The following is a 16448-nucleotide window of genomic DNA, read 5'->3' as shown; positions in this document are numbered from 1 at the left end:
GCTCACTGCGTGGACGGACTCACACACTCCCCTGCTCGAAACTGGCTTAAAGATTAAAAGACATGGATGTTACTCGTGTTTTCAGTTCTTGTGAAAAACTGCAAATGATTGGACTTTGCGAGGGCCCGAGGAGGGAATGACGCGCTCACCGTGCCACCAAGGCCCCCTAGGCATGTGTCAGCGGTGGGCGTCAACCCATGAGCCCGCTAGATTGTCTCGGGCAAAGCTCGCGTCCTGGGGAGGGCAGTTGGTCTGGTCCCCGGCACCAGAGGGGCGGGCTCACCCCCATGACATGGAGCCCCAGGCCTTTCCCCGGGTTCCTGCCGCCCATTCCCCACCTTCTTCCTTACCTGACTCCCACTCTACCTAAAGCGGAGGCAAGTACTCACTCTCCCAGCCTCTCGCAGCTGCAGGAGGCTGCGTGGCTTCCTTCTGACTCTTGAGTCGGAGGCTCTGGGGAGCGACTTTTCCTCCTTGGGAGAAGAGCTCCCTCTGGCGGTCCTGGCCAGGCTCTGCAGCCTTGCCTTCGGACGCTGTGTGCTCTGAGGGTGTGATGTGCTGCTCCAAGCAGCCGTTCTGTGCTAATGAGGAAAAGGCATAGAACTAGAGGTTTGACACCCCTGGGCTCCTGATTTGACTCACCCACCTTGAGACTTCATGTTGAGTAAACCCAAATGTCCCGATGGGTTAAGCCACTGCTCGTTTGGTCTTCTGTTCCTCGACCACACATAACCAAGGCCCAGCCACCGTGGGGGGAGAGGGGTGCAGCGAACTCTCACCCAACGTGAAAGTCCTTCGGCGGAGTCCTCCCTTGAGCTGTTAAAGGAGCAGGCAATCTATTGGTTTCCTCCTTCACACCCAGCACTCCCCCCCCCCCCCCCGGCTACTCCCTAAGCCCTTGGTGTGACGCAGGCTCTCAGCGGAAGCTCGGGGTCCGTGTCAGGAGTGAACGGCAGGTGTTGCAGGGAGAGTTAAAAGGCGTATCTTTCTGTTTTCGAAACCAACTCCCTTACAAATGATATCTCGTCCTTATCTTCCCAACTGACAAGGATGGGCGGGAGAACGTTTGCCAGTCTCCCGCGTGAGCAGGCACACCGCCCGACCAGCCCAGCCACCCTCCTGGATCACGGGCTCTCCAGAATCCGGGTCTGTGATAATTTCAAGAATGCAGCTGAGAGAAAGGTGGGGGGTGGAGGACGCCTTCGCTCCTTCCCGTGTCACACGGGACCTAGCGTGCTGGACAATAGACGACTTCTCTGCTGGAGCCAACACAGCAGGGCATGTGATTGTGAGATGCGCCCCCCCTCAACTCCCCCAGAGGGCTGTGTGGCTCAAGTGGCACTTTCCGTGACCCGCTGACCAGGGGCTCCTTGATCGCAGCGCTCCCGTGGCTGGGAATGTCCAGCAGGGACGGGCCTTCCTCCTGGCCCATGCACCAGGAGGGGCCTCGGGCCGGGTGACTAGCTGTGTCCCCACCTTCCTTGCATTTCCCTGGATTCCTGCCCGGTGAGGGCGGGGTGGGGGGAGGGGCTGAAGGCTGGTAGTGTCTCCAGCTCCCCCTCCCACCATGTGACACGGGGAGAAATCCGGGTCCGGCATCCGCTGGGGACCATCCAGGATGCGTGGCTGTGTGATCTTGGCCCCACCATCTGGACTGCAGCCTAGAGAGAGCCTGGGGACTCTGCAGGGATGGCCCTGCCTCCAGAGGGGACACGCAGCCTTCTGTCCCTGCCTGGGAGGTGGGGCACAAGGGAGGTTCAGTTTGGTCTCTGCTACTCTGTCCTTGTGGAAAATCGCACCCTGTCCAAGAATCCCGCCAGCAGACTACAGACGAGGGGAGGGCGAGAAAACACTCAGGCGGCAGCGGGGGTCCTGACGTATCAGAGGGGTGGGGCGCCCCGAAGGCTCTAGGACTCGAACTGCCTTGGGGACACTCAGTGTAAGCCGCTCTGTGTCTGTCTCTCTGTCCCTTGGTCCCTCCGTCCCTTGGTGGCCCGCAGCTCCCTGAAGCTTTGCTGCGGGGGCTGGGGAGCCCGAGGGGTAACGTGGGCGCAGAGGCTGGAGCTGGGGTCAGGGGCACTGGGGGCGTGCGGCTTTCTCCTCGGGTCCAAGGAGGGAGGGTGCCTGGCAGAACAGAGAGGCTCTGCGGCGGTGACAGGGGCTGTGTCCTCAGCGCTGGGAACACAGAGGAGTCACTGCTCCATGGGTGGACCTATGGCCCCCTCCCGGCCCCCTCCCAGCCCCCTCCTGACCACCCTCCCGGGCCCACTCCAGCCCCTTCCTGACCCCCTCCAGCCCCCTCCAGACCTCTCCTAGCCCCCTCCTGGCCACCCTCCCAGCCACCCTCCAGGCCCCTCTGGCCCCCTCTTCGTCCCCTCCAGATCCCTCCAGGCCCCCTCCAGGCCCCTCCAGTTCCCTCCGGCCCCCTCTCCAGGCCCCGGGGCCACCCCCAGCCCTCCCCTGCCTCCCAGCAATAGGAACCCCGGGTGGCCTGGTTGTGGCAGCCTGGGGCCCCTTGAGTCCTTGAAGTGCCAAAGGGGGTGGGAAGCAGGCACCTGTGGCAACAAAGCACCTTCGTGGGAACCGTTGTGCTGATAAGGCGCCAGGAGGGACGTGTCTGTCACACGCGTGCACGCACGCACGCACATTCTGCTCTTAAAGGGCCCCGGGGAACCCAGAGAAGGGGGCCATTTGGGGCAAGCCTTCCGTACCTTACACCGCTGGATTTCCGTCGGAGGAGAGGAGGCCACCTGATACCTGCTCTGTTTGAACACATCGCTTGGCAGTGGAAAGATTTGTATATTTTCTATGTCGTTTTCAGGAACAGGCAATGGAGTGATGTGTCTGCTTACAGCGATCTTGGTTTTACTAGACACGAAGCTAAAATGCCAGCTTGACCCATTTAAACCCTGGCAAAGCTGTCCTTCCCATCCCGCTTGCTGCCCTTTTCCCACCAGCCTGGAAACCAGCATCTCAGGGGACCTTCCAGAACTTTCCACGTCCTTGAAGGACTTCAGGAAGTCTCCCGTGACAAGTGATTCACGTTTCAGGCGGAGTTGGGGGATCTCGTAGGTAGACAGCTGGCGTGGGAGAGAGTTGGTCTCCGTCAGCCTTGGAACGGACCCAGAATCTCGGAATGCACGACGGAGGAGCTCCCAGGAGAGGAGCGGGGAGGACGATGGAGAGGGGCCAGGCCAGGGCGGGGGCACGTCCTGACCCTGAGGCTGACGGGGCTGCGGCCCTGAGGGTCCAGTGACACCCTGAAGCCAGATAACCCTCTCCCCGCTTTCTCCTCCAGCTGGAGTTGGTGTGTTAGCTCAGGCCACCTCGGTGAAGGACCGCACACTGAAGGACAGAGCAGATCGTGCTGGGGATCCTCTCTCTCCCCCTCTTTGTGCCCCTTCCCAGCTCATGTGCTCTCTTTCTTTCTCTCAAAGTAAATAAATAAAATAAACTTTAAAAAAAAGGTAGACGGTAACCTGTAGGACATGTGACATGATGAAAGGGAAAGAACAACAGAAATGTTGCCAAAAACAGTCAGGGCTGGAAAGGCCAGGCCATCAGAAGCAGACTGTGCATGTCTGGGCTGACAGCTTTCTGACACCCCTCGGTCAGGTACCCATCGTGACTCCCGTCAGGGCCCAGATGGGGGTCCATGTGTCAACCCCAGAAACACAGACTAATGTCACGGCTGTTCTGCGGGTCACCGTGGGCTATGGCTGGGCAGGAAGGGTTCACCCCGGGTCTCTCCAATGAAGCCTGAGCTTGTGGTGGCCCCTGGTGCCATCCATGTCCTGGCCCCTTGCCCAAATGCCGATTCTGGTCCCGGTTACCATGCGTTGGTGGAAAGTCCGAGAACAGGACAGGACCCGTGAGTATTTCCTGACCCAGGATCAGGTGTGTGGTCCTTCTAAACCCACCTGCACCTCAGGCAAAATGTGAACCTGCCTCTCGATTTTCACACGCGTTACAGATGGATTACCACGCTCTGTGGCTTTGCTCCACGAGCCTTTCTGTTCTGTGTACCTGTTGGCGACCCTTGCTTCCGGATGATTTCCCGCACAGGAACAGGGTTCTGTTCAGAAAAATGTTGAACTAAGCGCCAGACCAGGAACCAGTTCTCAAAGCCAAGTTGTGGTTTCTGATCATGTTTGTAGGGTCACTGACAAGGATATTGTTAGCTTAAGAAAACTCCCTCACCTTTCTCTGTGAGTTCGGGGAAAGGCGGTTGGTGGAAAGGTTCAGTGCCTGCGAGCCTGATAGGAAACATCAGCTCAAAGAGAGACACACACATGGCAAGCCCAGCACCGGAACTTACCGGAAGGTGTCAAGGGTTCCTAGGGAACAGTCACTCGTGTAGGGTCCGAGCAGATGGAAAGTTCCAGTTGGCAACAGGAAGAGCATTGGCATTGTTTTTAAAGGTATTTCTTAATTGTTCTCAGCTCGTAACATTGCTCTGAGCTGGCCGTTTGGGGGGTAGCAGATTGAATCGGGGAAAACCACACACAGCTACATACGTATGCGGTGCAACACGACTCAGTGACCTGAAAGTTGGGGACGTGTACTCTTAAGGCAAACGTTGAAAGGGCTTTCAGTCCAGTGCGGAGAACTTGGAAGGGCTGAGAGTTTACCTTCCTTGCAAGCTGACAGACTGCCAGGTGCTGGCAGAGGATACGAGATTCCTGGTTCAGAGGCAAAGGGCTTTATTACTCACGGCAGAGCCCATAGCATGGGCCTCAGCATCTTTGTGCTGCCTCCCTTTGCCCCCAAGTCCTCCTGGGGTGGCATGGACGGGCCCGGACGGATGCGGGCACACACAGTGGGTTGCAGTAGAGGCGGGGAGCTCTACCACTTCAGGGACTCCAGTCTTTTCAGGGGCAGGGAGCTTGCCTGCCTTTGTCCTGGAGGGAGGCATCGTATCTCCCTTCCGTGGTTGTTTGCTGCACAAACATTGGACAGATGAGATCAAGAACAGTTAATGAGTCACATACACTCACCCCAGGGGGGGAGGACGTCACGCCGCACAGGGCCACATGGGTTGCAGCCCTGGGAACAGAAAGAGCCCCGAGAGCTGTGGCAGGAGGCTCTAGAGGAACGAGAGAGGGTGGAGTGCCTTCAGGAGGTTCCCACAGGAGAGGGTGGCTGGCTTGAGTAATTCTGCGGCTGGCCTGGGAGGGAGACCCACCGCTCAGGGGTGAGCAGAAACCGGGCCTGGCCCCTTGATAAGGAGGGTTGTTGGGCCAGGGGGCCATATCTGTGGGGGCAGAGCAGGGAGGGGAACTTGAGTTTCGCCACTCGAAGCCCTCCAGTTCCACCAGATGCCAAGGCAGCGTGTACCCCTAAACCTTGACTGTAGGTCCCATACCGTATGGATCGTTAATGCCTCGTTCACATGCGCAGAAATGAGACACTCGTGGAGAACTGTCTCCCAACAAACAGTGTACCCAACGTATCGTTTTCGAGACCAGATTACGGAAGGAGAGAAAAAGCAAAAAACAAAACAAGCATCGAGGCGTTTTTCAAGAGCGGATTACAGAAGAAGGAGAACAAACATCGAGGCATGTTCCTGCAACATCTTCTTTACAAATGAAATAAAATACAAATATTTCTCTCCATCTTTATTTTGAAAATTCACTGTTAGAATTTTAAGACTAGAATACGGGGTATAGAGATTTTTCTTTCATAAAGGGCCAGATAGTAAATAGTTTAGGTCTTGTGGGGTTTACAGTCTCCATCACAACTCAAAAGGTCTCCCACTATAACGTGAAAGTAGTCATAAACAGGATTTAAATGGGCATGCTGGCTTCTCATAAAGTTTTATTTAGAAAACAATGAGCCCACGGGCCATAGTTTGCCAACTTCTATTACAATGTATTATTCTTCCTTGATATGTAGTAACCTGTATGGTTCAAATATTTTTTTTATTTAATTTTTTTTAATGTTTATTTATTTTGGGGACAGAGAGAGACAGAGCATGAACGGGGGAGGGGCAGAGAGAGAGGGAGACACAGAATCGGAAGCAGGCTCCAGGCTCCGAGCCATCAGCCCAGAGCCCGACGCGGGGCTCGAACTCACGGACCGCGAGATCGTGACCTGAGCTGAAGTCGGACACTTAACCGACTGAGCCACCCAGGTGCCCCGATGGTTCAAATATTTTTAAGTTTTAATATTGGCCAGATCGTGGCTTGTCTCAGCGTGGTGCCGGTAAAACGAAACAAAGTATCCACTCAGATACCACAGAGACGTCTTCAAGTAATTTAAATCATTTTTTTTTCAACGTTTATTTATTTTTTGGGGGGACAGAGAGAGACAAAGCATGAACAGGGGAGGGGCAGAGAGAGAGGGAGACACAGAATCGGAAACAGGCTCCAGGCTCTGAGCCATCAGCCCAGAGCCTGATGCGGGGCTCAAACTCATGGACCGCGAGATCGTGACCTGGCTGAAGTTGGACGCTTAACCGACTGCGCCACCCAGGCGCCCCAATTTAAATCATTTTTAAAAATTTTCTAAACAAAATTATTTATTTATTTTGAGAGAGACAGAGTCAGCGGGAGTCGGGGAGGGGCAGAGAAGGAATCCCAAGCAGGTCCCACACCGCCAGCACAGAGCCTGATGCAGGGCTCAAACCCACAAACTGTGAGATCATGACCTGAGCCAAAACCAAGAGTCAGATGCTTAACTGACTGAGCCACCCAGGTGCCCCTAAATCTTTTTTTTTTTTTTTTGGTAAGTTTATGTATTTATTTTGAGAGAGAGAGAGGAGGGGAGGGGCAGAGAGAGAGGGAGAGAGAGAGAATCCCAAGCAGACTCCACGCTGTCTGTGCCGAACCCTACTCTGGGCTCGAACCCACGAACTGTGAGATCGTGACCCGAGCTGAGATCAAGAGTCGGACTGTTAACTGACTGAGCCACCCAAGTGCCCCTTCAAGTAATTTCAATCTTAACAGGAGTCTTTCAAAGAAGTTCAAGGAGGAATTTTATCACACAGCACATTGAAAACGGTGCTAAAATTCATGTCTGTCTAATTATATCTCTCAAATATAAGTTATCAAGAATCTCCAATGTCATTCCCTCCCAGACTCTATCAGAATTCCTACCAGCATTGTTTCATTTGCTTATTTCTTCTCCCAGTTTTAGCCACACTTTTTATTATATGGATGATTTTAGTTTTGGGCTTTAAAGATTCTATTATTTAGCAAGTTTTAAAATATTTTATTTATTTTTGAGAGAGAGAGAGAGAGGACAACAGAGGAGAGGCAGAGAGAGGGAGACACAGAATCCAAAGCAGGCTCCAGGCTCTGAGCCGTCAGCACAGAGCCCGATGTGGGGCTTGAACCCACGGACCCCAAGATCAGACACTTAACCAGCTGAGCCCCCCCAGGCGCCCTTTTTCAGCCAATCTATTGACCAGCACAACCAAACTGCAGACGCCTGCATGCTGAGGAGGGGGCTGGAGGATCCCTGCTCTTCTCGATTTGAGGAGATTGGGTCTGTCAATGCTGGAAGCAACCATACATTTTCCCCTGATGATAGTGTAAAAATGATATATTATTGGGGTGCCTGGGTGGCTCAGTGAGTTAAGCGTCCCCCTCTTGATCTCGGCTCCGGTCATGATCTCACACTTGGTGGGTTCAAGCCCCGCGTCGGGCTCTGTGCTGACAGCACGGAGCCCGCTTGGGATTCTGTCTCTCTCTCCCTCGCTCACTCTCTCTCTCTCTCAAAATAAATAAGTAAACTTAAAAATGTGAGATTTTATCTTACTCAGGTTTTAGGGGGCTTGTGACACTTTTTTTTTTTAATTTTTTTTTTTCAACGTTTATTTATTTTTGACAGAGAGAGACAGAGCATGAACAGGGGAGGGGCAGAGAGAGAGGGAGACACAGAATCAGAAACAGGCTCCAGGCTCTGAGCCATCAGCCCAGAGCCCGACGCGGGGCTCGAACTCACGGACCGCGAGATCGTGACCTGGCTGAAGTCGGACGCTTAACCGACTGCGCCACCCAGGCGCCCCGCTTGTGACACTTTGAAAAGCATTTAAACTTCTTCATTCCACCTCTCCTCTTACCTCTCCTTGGGACACCTGCTCATTCTCTGTCTCTCTCTGTCTCAAAAATAAATAAAACATTAAAAAAAGTTTTTAATGACACACAGGTGCCAAGCAGGTGCCACGCTGAGGGGATCCTGCCAGATGAGAAGTGGGCACTCACACCCTGCGTTAGAGGTCACCGCAACCTCAGCCAGAAACGCGACCTTGAAAAGCCCCCGGACAACAGGTTTGCAGGTGGCCGATTCTCTTGGCTTCTGTTACATGTCTAAAAAAAAAACAAAAATGGTTTGAAATCTCTGTGCCTTCTTCTGCTCAATTTTGCTGTAAACCCAGAACGGTTCTAAAAATAAAAGCCATTTTTTATTTTTTTGGTGTATTTATTTATTTCTGAGACAGAGTGTGAGCAGGGAGAGGGGCAGAGAGAGAGGGAGACACAGAATTTGAAGCGGGGCTCCAGGCTCCGAGCTGTCAGCCCAGAGCCCGACACGGGGCTCGAACCCACAAACCGTGAGATCATGACCTGAGCTGAAGTCGGACGCTCAACCGACTGAGCCACCCACGCACCCCAAAATCCATTTTTTAAAGAGTATTTTGCCTTTCTCTTTGAGGGGTATTCTTACTGAGTATAGAATTCTGTCTTTACAAATCTTTCAGTGCTTAAAAATTGTCACTCGGTTCCTTCTGGTTTGTACTGGCCCAGCGAGAAGTCACCTGACTTGTCCGGTATGTGGAGAACTCCAGCGGCCGCAAGGATTATATTAAACACTCATTTTCAACAATCCGAGCTTTGCCTGGGTGCGGTTCTCTTCGTACTTCTCTTGCTTGGAGTTTGTTGAGCTTCTAAGATACATGGGTTTAGAGTTTTCAACAAGCGTCCCCCCTAAACTGCTTGCCCATTATTTCTTCAAATACTTTTTCTCTCCTCTCCTGCCGGCACCCCGATTACATGACTGTTAGAACCCTTGAAAATGCCTCTGGGGTCACTGAGGTTCTATTCACTGTTCTCAGCCCCCTTTCTCTCTCCGCAAGAGTCTGAAGAATTTACACTGCGCTGGCTTCAGATAAACTGCCATTTCTTTTCTTTTCTTTTTTTAAATTTTTTTTTAATGTTTACTTATTTCTGAGAGAGACGGAAAGGCACAGAGTGTGAGTAGGGGACGGGCAGAGAGAGAGAGGGAGACACAGAATCCAACACAGGCTCCAGGCTCTGAGCTGTCAGCACAGAGCCCGACTCGGGGTTCGAACCCACGGACCGCGAGATCATCACCCGAGCCGAAGTCGGACGCTCAACCGACTGAGCTCCCCAGGCACCCCTGGGTCTATTTTTATTCCCTGTGTTTTCCAGTGACCATGGGTCATGTTTTCCAGCTCCTTCACATGTCTGGTTTTGTGCTAAACGTCGTGGATGTAACGTCACGTGTCTGGGTTTTGCTGTCTCCCTTAGTAAAATGACTTGCTTTTAGGACTTGTTTTAAAGTTCCGCGAGGACGGGCACGGAGCGCCTCTGCTCTAGAACTGGACCAACCCCGCTTTTATGGCATAATGTAGCCTGAATGTTTGTGTCCCCATAAGATTAAGGTCCTAACCCCCGATACGATCGTTGTTTGGAGGAGGGGCCTTTGGGAGGTAATTAGGGCCAGCTGAGGTCATGAGGACGCTGTCTTCATGGTCTGACACCAGAGCTCGCTCGCTCTCTCTCTCTCTCAGGCAAGGACACAGCGAGAAGGTGGCGTCTGCGGCGTTTTGACGTGGTCACCTGAGCCGGCTAAGACACGGCAGGGCCCTCTGTGTCCCTGCTGAGTGCTCAACACGACCAGTGGGCTTGCTCCCACTGTCAGAGCTCGGATGATTCCCGCCTCGTGGCCACCCCACTCGCCCTCCTCGGGGCTCGTTCTTTCCCCAGCAGCTGCTCCCACCTTCCCTGTGTCCGCGTGGGCAGCTTGGTTCTTTCAGTAAAACCCCAGGGAGATCCCCCCCCCCACTCCTATTTCCGGAGCACCCCCCTCTCTGGGACCCCTCCCCTGAAATCCACTCCCTCCGAGGCTTCTAATTCGGCCTCTGTCCCTGCAGCCCGGCGAGTCTGCCTGCTGCCCATGGCCCAGCCGGCACCTGCAGGCAGAGAACGAGGGCGATGGAGGGGCGCCCGCACCGCTCCCTTCCCTCGGCCTGCCACTGCTCTGTACATGCTCAGCACCCGTGCCCGCTATTTCCTATGTTTCGAGTTACCTGTGCCGGGAGGGATGGTCTGGGACCAGTGTCTCCGCGAGAGTCGGAGGCAGCGATCCCCACGAGGGATGTCTGTGGAGGTTCCCATCTGTTAGTATCTGTTTTCTGTGTGAACCGAAAGACGATATCACCGCTGCAGTTTGCGGGACGGACGCGACGGGGCTGGAGCAGAATAACCTCAAAGGAAAGGGTCCGTACCGGTGAGGGCGGGGATCCGTGCAGATCCCGCACCGACCGTGGCCGCAGTCGGAGGCGGACGTCCGCTGGGTTCAGCGGGTGCCGCGGGCCTGGAGACAGTTCGCAGATGGGCGCACCGCTGGGCACCAGGGCGACAGAGCAGATGCAGTGGGGACCGTGGGGAGCAGGCTGGGAAGGAGGGGCGGAGGAAGGGACGGGCACGATGGCTCACAGAGGGAACGAGAGGGATCGAGGGGTCCCTGGGATTTGGAGAGCAGAGAAAACGTCAGAAGCTTAGGACACCTGAACGGAAGGGACATTGCCGTGTCTTCTTTCTGAGTGGAGCGTGCATCCCCAGTGTGCTCGTGGGAGACCCGTAGCAGACACAGAGTAGGGAGGGGTGTTCCTAGAGATGAAACCACAAGCGACTATGGGTTTGGATGAGCTGCCCACGGGGACGTGGGAGGCGGAAGCCAGCAGGGATGTTGCTAAGTCTTGGCGTGAAGGGAACACAGCGAACTCAGTGCTGAAATCCTGGACGGAAGTGACCGGCTGAAGGTCGGCAGATGACGTAGGGCAGGGGCATCGGAAGTGGTGCAGGTCACAGCCTGCTTCCCCAAGGAGCATGCTTTTCCCACGCACGTGGAGACATCTGGGCACACGGCCAGCACCCAGCCCCCCCGGCCCCCACGAGCTCAGGTGACGGGCACGCGGCCTCCAGGACCGTGTGGGTGCTGAGTGTGCACATCCTGGGGCCGGACTGGGTGGGGCAGGAGGCCTGGAGCACAGAGGACACCGGGTTTGGGATTCTGTGCCTCTCCGGGTCCCGGGAGGCTCAACCTGCGACTCGCAGATGGGTGACCCCCTACAGGACCTCAGGCGGGAGTGGGGAGGGGGTCACGACCTCCTCTCTGCCCTCCATCTCCCCTCTTTGTCCCTTGGGGTGTCTCCCCCTCCCTCCCCTCCCCTCTCCCTCCGTCCCAGGCATGGACTCTCTTCCCCGGAGCATTTCACCCCTGCGCGTGGGCAGACTTCTGTCTTGAGGAGACAAAGCGCTCCCATGGAAGAGAAACCGAGGCATTTCGGGGGTTGCTGAAATGAACCTGTCATTTTACTCACCGGCCCATGTCCAGGGGGAGCAGCCCCTCCCCGGGACGGACACGAGGAGACACAGGAGACAAGGAAGGGGCTGGGGCTGGCAGAGGCGTCCCCGCTGCCTTGGAGGTAGGGTCTTCTCCATGTCTCCGGCTGGCTTGGTCATTTTCCCCAGTAACCTTGGGCCTAATATTTAAAAAGAAAAAAAAAAATCGTGTAACCGCCTCCTTTATCAGGAGACATACATGGCTTATCCCTTCCTGGGTGTGATCCCGTGAGCGCCCAGTGCCAGATGTGCACGTGGCCAGTTTTCCACGTCGGCATCCTGGTGTGACCTGGCTCCCGGCCCAGGGCAGGGGGAGGCCTGGCCAGTGTGCCCGCAGCCCCTGGCGGAAACCTCGTATTGTCTCTGGAGCAGCGGGCTACCTCAGCCCCTTTTCCTAACAAAGGAGCCACAGGGCTGGTGCCCCAGGGGACACAGGAAGGTTATCTGCACTTGGTGAGCAAACAGAGAGCAGATTATAAAACAGCCCGTGGCAGCAGGCACTGTGCATTCTGCCCTGGGACGCAACATGGACATGGGACCTCGAGGCGTCCGGCTCCTGGCGGTTCTCCTGGTCCTGGGGCTGTGGGCCCCGGCAGGGGCCCAGAAACCTTGTAAGTGAGCGGCTGTAGGTTGTCCTGTGTCTCTCGGTGTCCTTGACCGGGCGACGGAGCACTGGGGCCAGCGAGCCCCGAGAACCTTCTCGCGCACCCCCAAAATGCAACGGAGGTGGGCAAACTGCGTGCTTTCTGCGGTGCCTCCCTTGGCCTCGCTGGGTCTCTGTGCTCTTGGTTGTTTCCCTCAAAGCGCCGGGGTGGGGTGTGATGGGCTCACTTGAGAGCAGAAGTAGCTAAAAAGGCACCCCGAGATTCGTGACGTGGGCTATGCGATTCGTGCACCCTTCCCGCCATCAGGAAGGACACCCTGATGACGGGGCGCCGTGTGACACCTCCAGGAAAGCCAACCTTCGCGGACAAGGTCAGGGTGAGCACAGGAGCCGGTGGGCCAGCTACGGAGAAGGGCTGGGAAGGGGCCCCCAGGGTGTCTGGAGCCCACGTTGGTCACCTTTTACTCTGACTTTTCCTGGGTCCCCTGTCGGCCCTGTTTCCAGAAGGTTTCTCCTTTTTTTTTTTTTAAACTAATAAAATAATTTCTGCAGAGCCCTGTGTCGGAAGGGGCATCGCATGGTTCAAATACAGGCAGGACGGGACTTTCCTGTTTCCCTGCGCGGCCGCAGGACCCACGTGGCAGGCGGGGAGCACGTGTGGTTCAGGCTGACCGAGGCTCTCTCCACAGCCCCCTGCCGGTGCTCACGGGTAACCCCCCACAAGAGGGAGAACTGTGGATTCCCGGGCATCACCAGCGACCAGTGCTTCTCCTCTGGCTGCTGCTTCGACTCCAGCGTCGTGGGGGTCCCCTGGTGTTTCCACCCCCTCCCGAAGCAAGGTAACCCCCAGGGGGAGCTGGCCCTCTTCCGGCGCCCTGACCGGCTTCCCAGCGCGTATGTGTGGACCCCCGCCCGGGCCAGCCAGGAGGGAGGGGAAAGGGGGCCCCGGCCCGCTGTCCACACCCGGAGCCCCCAGGGTCAGCCACTCGCCCTTCTGCAGACTTTTGTGAGAACCCGTCAGTTTCACTGTGTTAGAAGGAAAAGCAGCTCTCAGGGCCCTCCTAGCTGTGCAAGTACGACTTCGGAAGGAGCTTCTAAGGGCAATGAAGGCATTTCATAGGACGGTATCCACATGACCGCTCATAGACCTTAAGTGGTAAGAGGCTCAGTTAAAACTTCCAGGATTTTCCTTTGAGAAGGAGTCTGACGTCAGTGCACATGAGCAAGATACCAGGTCTTTAATTCCAAGGCGTGCACGAGAGAAAGTTGCGTGTGCATAGCACTCCGTGTGGGTGGAGCTCGTGCCCGCGGCCGCCCGTCCACACCGCCAGCAGCTGTGGGTGACGGGCTCCCTGGGTGTTGAAGGGGACAAGACAGACGGGTGGTTGTTAGCCGGGGCCCTCCCGCTGGCGGAAGCGGGGCTGGCTTTCAGCACCTCGGCCAGACGCTCCACATGCTCAAGTTCACGGTACGGTGGGTCGGCCCGTCTTACAGATGGGAATATCGGGTCCAGAGAGGCGAAATGGTTAACCCCGGGCCCCAGAACTTCTGACGCGCGGCCTCTGCGTGGATCGAAGGCGGCCGGCCTGGGGGTTGTAGTCCGGCGGCCCCCGCGCACGCCGAGGCTGAGGTCCAGCGCTTCCCCCCGGGGAGGACGGGAAGAGAAGTTGCCGTTAGCTAGCTGCCCTAACCGGGTCTCCGTGTCGCTCCTTTCCCGGTTCCGGGGGCCGCGTGACCAGCGTCGGAGGAATGCGTCATGGAAGTCTCGGCCCGTAGGAACTGCGGGTACCCGGGCATCAGCCCCGAGGAGTGCGCCTCCCGCAAGTGCTGCTTTTCCGACAACATCTTCGAAGTGCCCTGGTGCTTCTTCCCGATGTCCGTGGACGGTAATGTCCGTGCAGGTCGGGGCGGGAACCGGGGCCGTGGCGGGGGGCTGCCGGGCCCCGAGCCGACTCTGGCCTCACGGCCATCGACGCCAGGCCCCTGGGCCCCGTGGGGGCCAGGTCAGCACCAAGCGGCTCTGAGGGCGAGTCCAGAATGCTGTCCACGCTGACGGCTGCTTTTCCAGAAGCTGAAAGCCCCCAGGCTCCCACTGTGGTTTGTGTGACGGCCACAGGGAGCGGATCACTTCAGTCACGCCCCCGGGTCCCGGTGCGGCTGGTGGCACCGCCCAACTCACTGTCCTCAGGCCACCGGTTTGCGGTGCTACTTACTAAGGGTTGTGTGTGGTGCTGGGGGCCGTGTGGGGGGACGTAGGCCTCCCCCAACCCCCGGGGCCTTACTGCTCCCTTCACGTGGGGGCCGCAGGGACACGTTCTGCCCACGGCCGCCTGCCCAGCGCCACCCCAGAGGGTCTGGCTGCCCCCTCCCCATTAGCTACAGCGTGTCTCCTCACACTGTGTTTGGCCACACCAAGGAAAGCTCAGACGCTTTCCCAAAATGGGCACCGTGGCCTTGACCGTGCTAGATGGTCTTTCCCCGTGTTAGAACCTCAGGGTCCTCCGGAGAGCGCAGCCTTCGCTCGGACTCGTCCGAGCGATGCCTTCGCTAAGGGTCGTTCTGGACAACTGCCATTCCTGGGGTGGGGGTGGGGGGGAGAATGGACCCCCTAGAAGTGTCCCCCTCCATCCCCCAGAACGGGGGTCCTTCAGCAGGAAGTCTATTGACAGGAGCCCCCGGGCTCCCCCGGCCCCCTAACGCTGCCCATTTCAAACCTCCGCCATTTCAAATTTCCAGACTGTCATTATTAAGAGGAGTCCCTTCCGAGGACCCAGCAGGCTCCCTGAATGTCTGGAAATGAGGAATACTCACCACCACATCTCAGGTTTCCTGAGTTCCTGGCTTTCCTGAATCGGCTTTCTGTCCTTTCCACTGGTTCCACATACAACTCCTTCAAATAAAGAAAGTCCTTAAAATCTGCTAACTTTCCTCTTGGCTTCATTGAGGCGAAAGTGGAGAGAGGGGGAGAGGGAGTGTGTGTGTGTGCAGGTGAGAGGGTGCGCGGCTCGGATTCTCTCATTTGCTGCTGGAACAAGGGTCCACCCGGCACACGCAGGCTGCGCCAGCCGCAATCAAGGATTGTGTGCACGGGAATTTCAGAAACCACAACCACTCCTGTTCCCGATCACTTGTGTAAAAACTCAAGTGCCTTTAGCCCTGAAAACCTCTGGGGGGGGGGTGGGGGGAGCGCCTCGGTGGCTCAGTCGGTTAAGCCAACTGAAGCTTTGGCTCAGGTCACGATCTCGCAATTCGTGGGTTCGAGCCCCGCGTCGGGCTCCGTGCTGACAGCTCAGAGCCTGGAGCCTGCTTCGGATTCTGTGTCTCCCTCAGCCCCCTGCCCCGTCTCAAAAATAAGTAAATATTTTTTAAAAACTTAAGTTTAAAAAATAAATAAATAAAATTTTTAAAAAAGTCTTGGAGTAACACATAATTTCCGATCGTAGTTACAACATTGCTTCGCTTGTATCAAATGCAACCCGGACCGCGGCTTCTGCACGGAGGGTGGGAGCCACCTGTTCATCCCGCGTGTGGGGCGAGGTGGGCTGGCTCAGCGACCCCCCCCCCCCCACCCAGCGACACTTTCCCAAAATGGGTCTCCATGTTTCCTGGCCTCCCCCTCTAAGTGCCGAGGTCTGAAGCCGTCCGGAGAGGAGGCTGACAGCTTCCATCCCATCAAGCCAGCCCGGAGGGAGGTTTGGGCGCAAAACCTCGTTCTACGGGTCTCCACGAAAGGGTCCCGGCATTCTTCAGTCGGGCGGGAGTGCGGGCGACGACACAGGCCAGTCTTTCTGTGGCCCCTCCCTCCTCCCCAATGCCGCCTCCAGCTTGAGCCCACCAGCTTAGCCAGGGTGTCACCCGCTGGCCTGCTTGCCACCGTGGAAATCCAAGGCCTCTCCTTTCAGGGCCGGGGGTTGCCCAGGGTGCCCACTCTGCATCCAAAGGTAGGAATGCTCAGAAACGCCTCTTCAAGGAAGGACCTCGGCCCACATCACCTCTCGGGACGCCTATTTTGAGTCAAGCCAAGTCCGCGTCATATCTTGGTCTGGCTTACAACACACCCATGAGCTCAAGGAGACAAGGGCTCCCGTGGGACTGGGGTCTCTGACACAGGACAGATGGGCTGCGGAGACGGACCCTGGCGCCTGTGACGTCACTCACCACAGAGCACCGTGTCCCTCACCGTGTACTTCACGCCGGAGGCACGGCCGCGTCAGGCCCCGACCTTCGGAAAGGGTCTTGCCCCTGGACTGGAA

General features: G+C 56.6%; 1 protein-coding gene across 1 annotated transcript; it reads left to right on the top strand.

Moving 5' to 3' along the window:
- The first annotated feature begins 12122 nt into the window (after positions 1-12122).
- On the top strand, positions 12123-15022 carry TFF2 (trefoil factor 2). Its single transcript, XM_047098633.1, has 4 exons — positions 12123-12202; positions 12885-13034; positions 13935-14081; positions 14932-15022. The coding sequence occupies exons 1-4, from the start codon at positions 12124-12126 to the stop codon at positions 14943-14945; spliced, it is 390 nt and encodes a 129-aa protein (XP_046954589.1). The 5' UTR covers position 12123; the 3' UTR covers positions 14946-15022.
- The last annotated feature ends 1426 nt before the right edge of the window (positions 15023-16448 follow it).

Source organism: Lynx rufus, unplaced genomic scaffold (genome assembly GCF_022079265.1).
Source record: "Lynx rufus isolate CCGP_SWC_20201006 ecotype Redwood Valley unplaced genomic scaffold, mLynRuf1.p SCAF_5, whole genome shotgun sequence".
In the NCBI taxonomy this organism is placed as follows: domain Eukaryota; kingdom Metazoa; phylum Chordata; class Mammalia; order Carnivora; family Felidae; genus Lynx; species Lynx rufus.
Note: the sequence above shows the minus strand (reverse complement) of the source record. Positions and strands in the feature narration are given on the sequence as shown.

What these genes read in the sequence shown, in the direction of transcription:
- TFF2 (XM_047098633.1), top strand. Translation starts at nt 12,124, where the DNA reads ATGGGACCTCGAGGCGTCCGGCTCCTGGCGGTTCTCCTGGTCCTGGGG. An exon ending in GGCAGGGGCCCAGAAACCTT is followed by an intron (nt 12,203 to 12,884) that starts GTAAGTGAGCGG and finishes CTCTCTCCACAG; the next exon opens with CCCCCTGCCGGTGCTCACGG. An exon ending in CCACCCCCTCCCGAAGCAAG is followed by an intron (nt 13,035 to 13,934) that starts GTAACCCCCAGG and finishes CCGCGTGACCAG; the next exon opens with CGTCGGAGGAATGCGTCATG.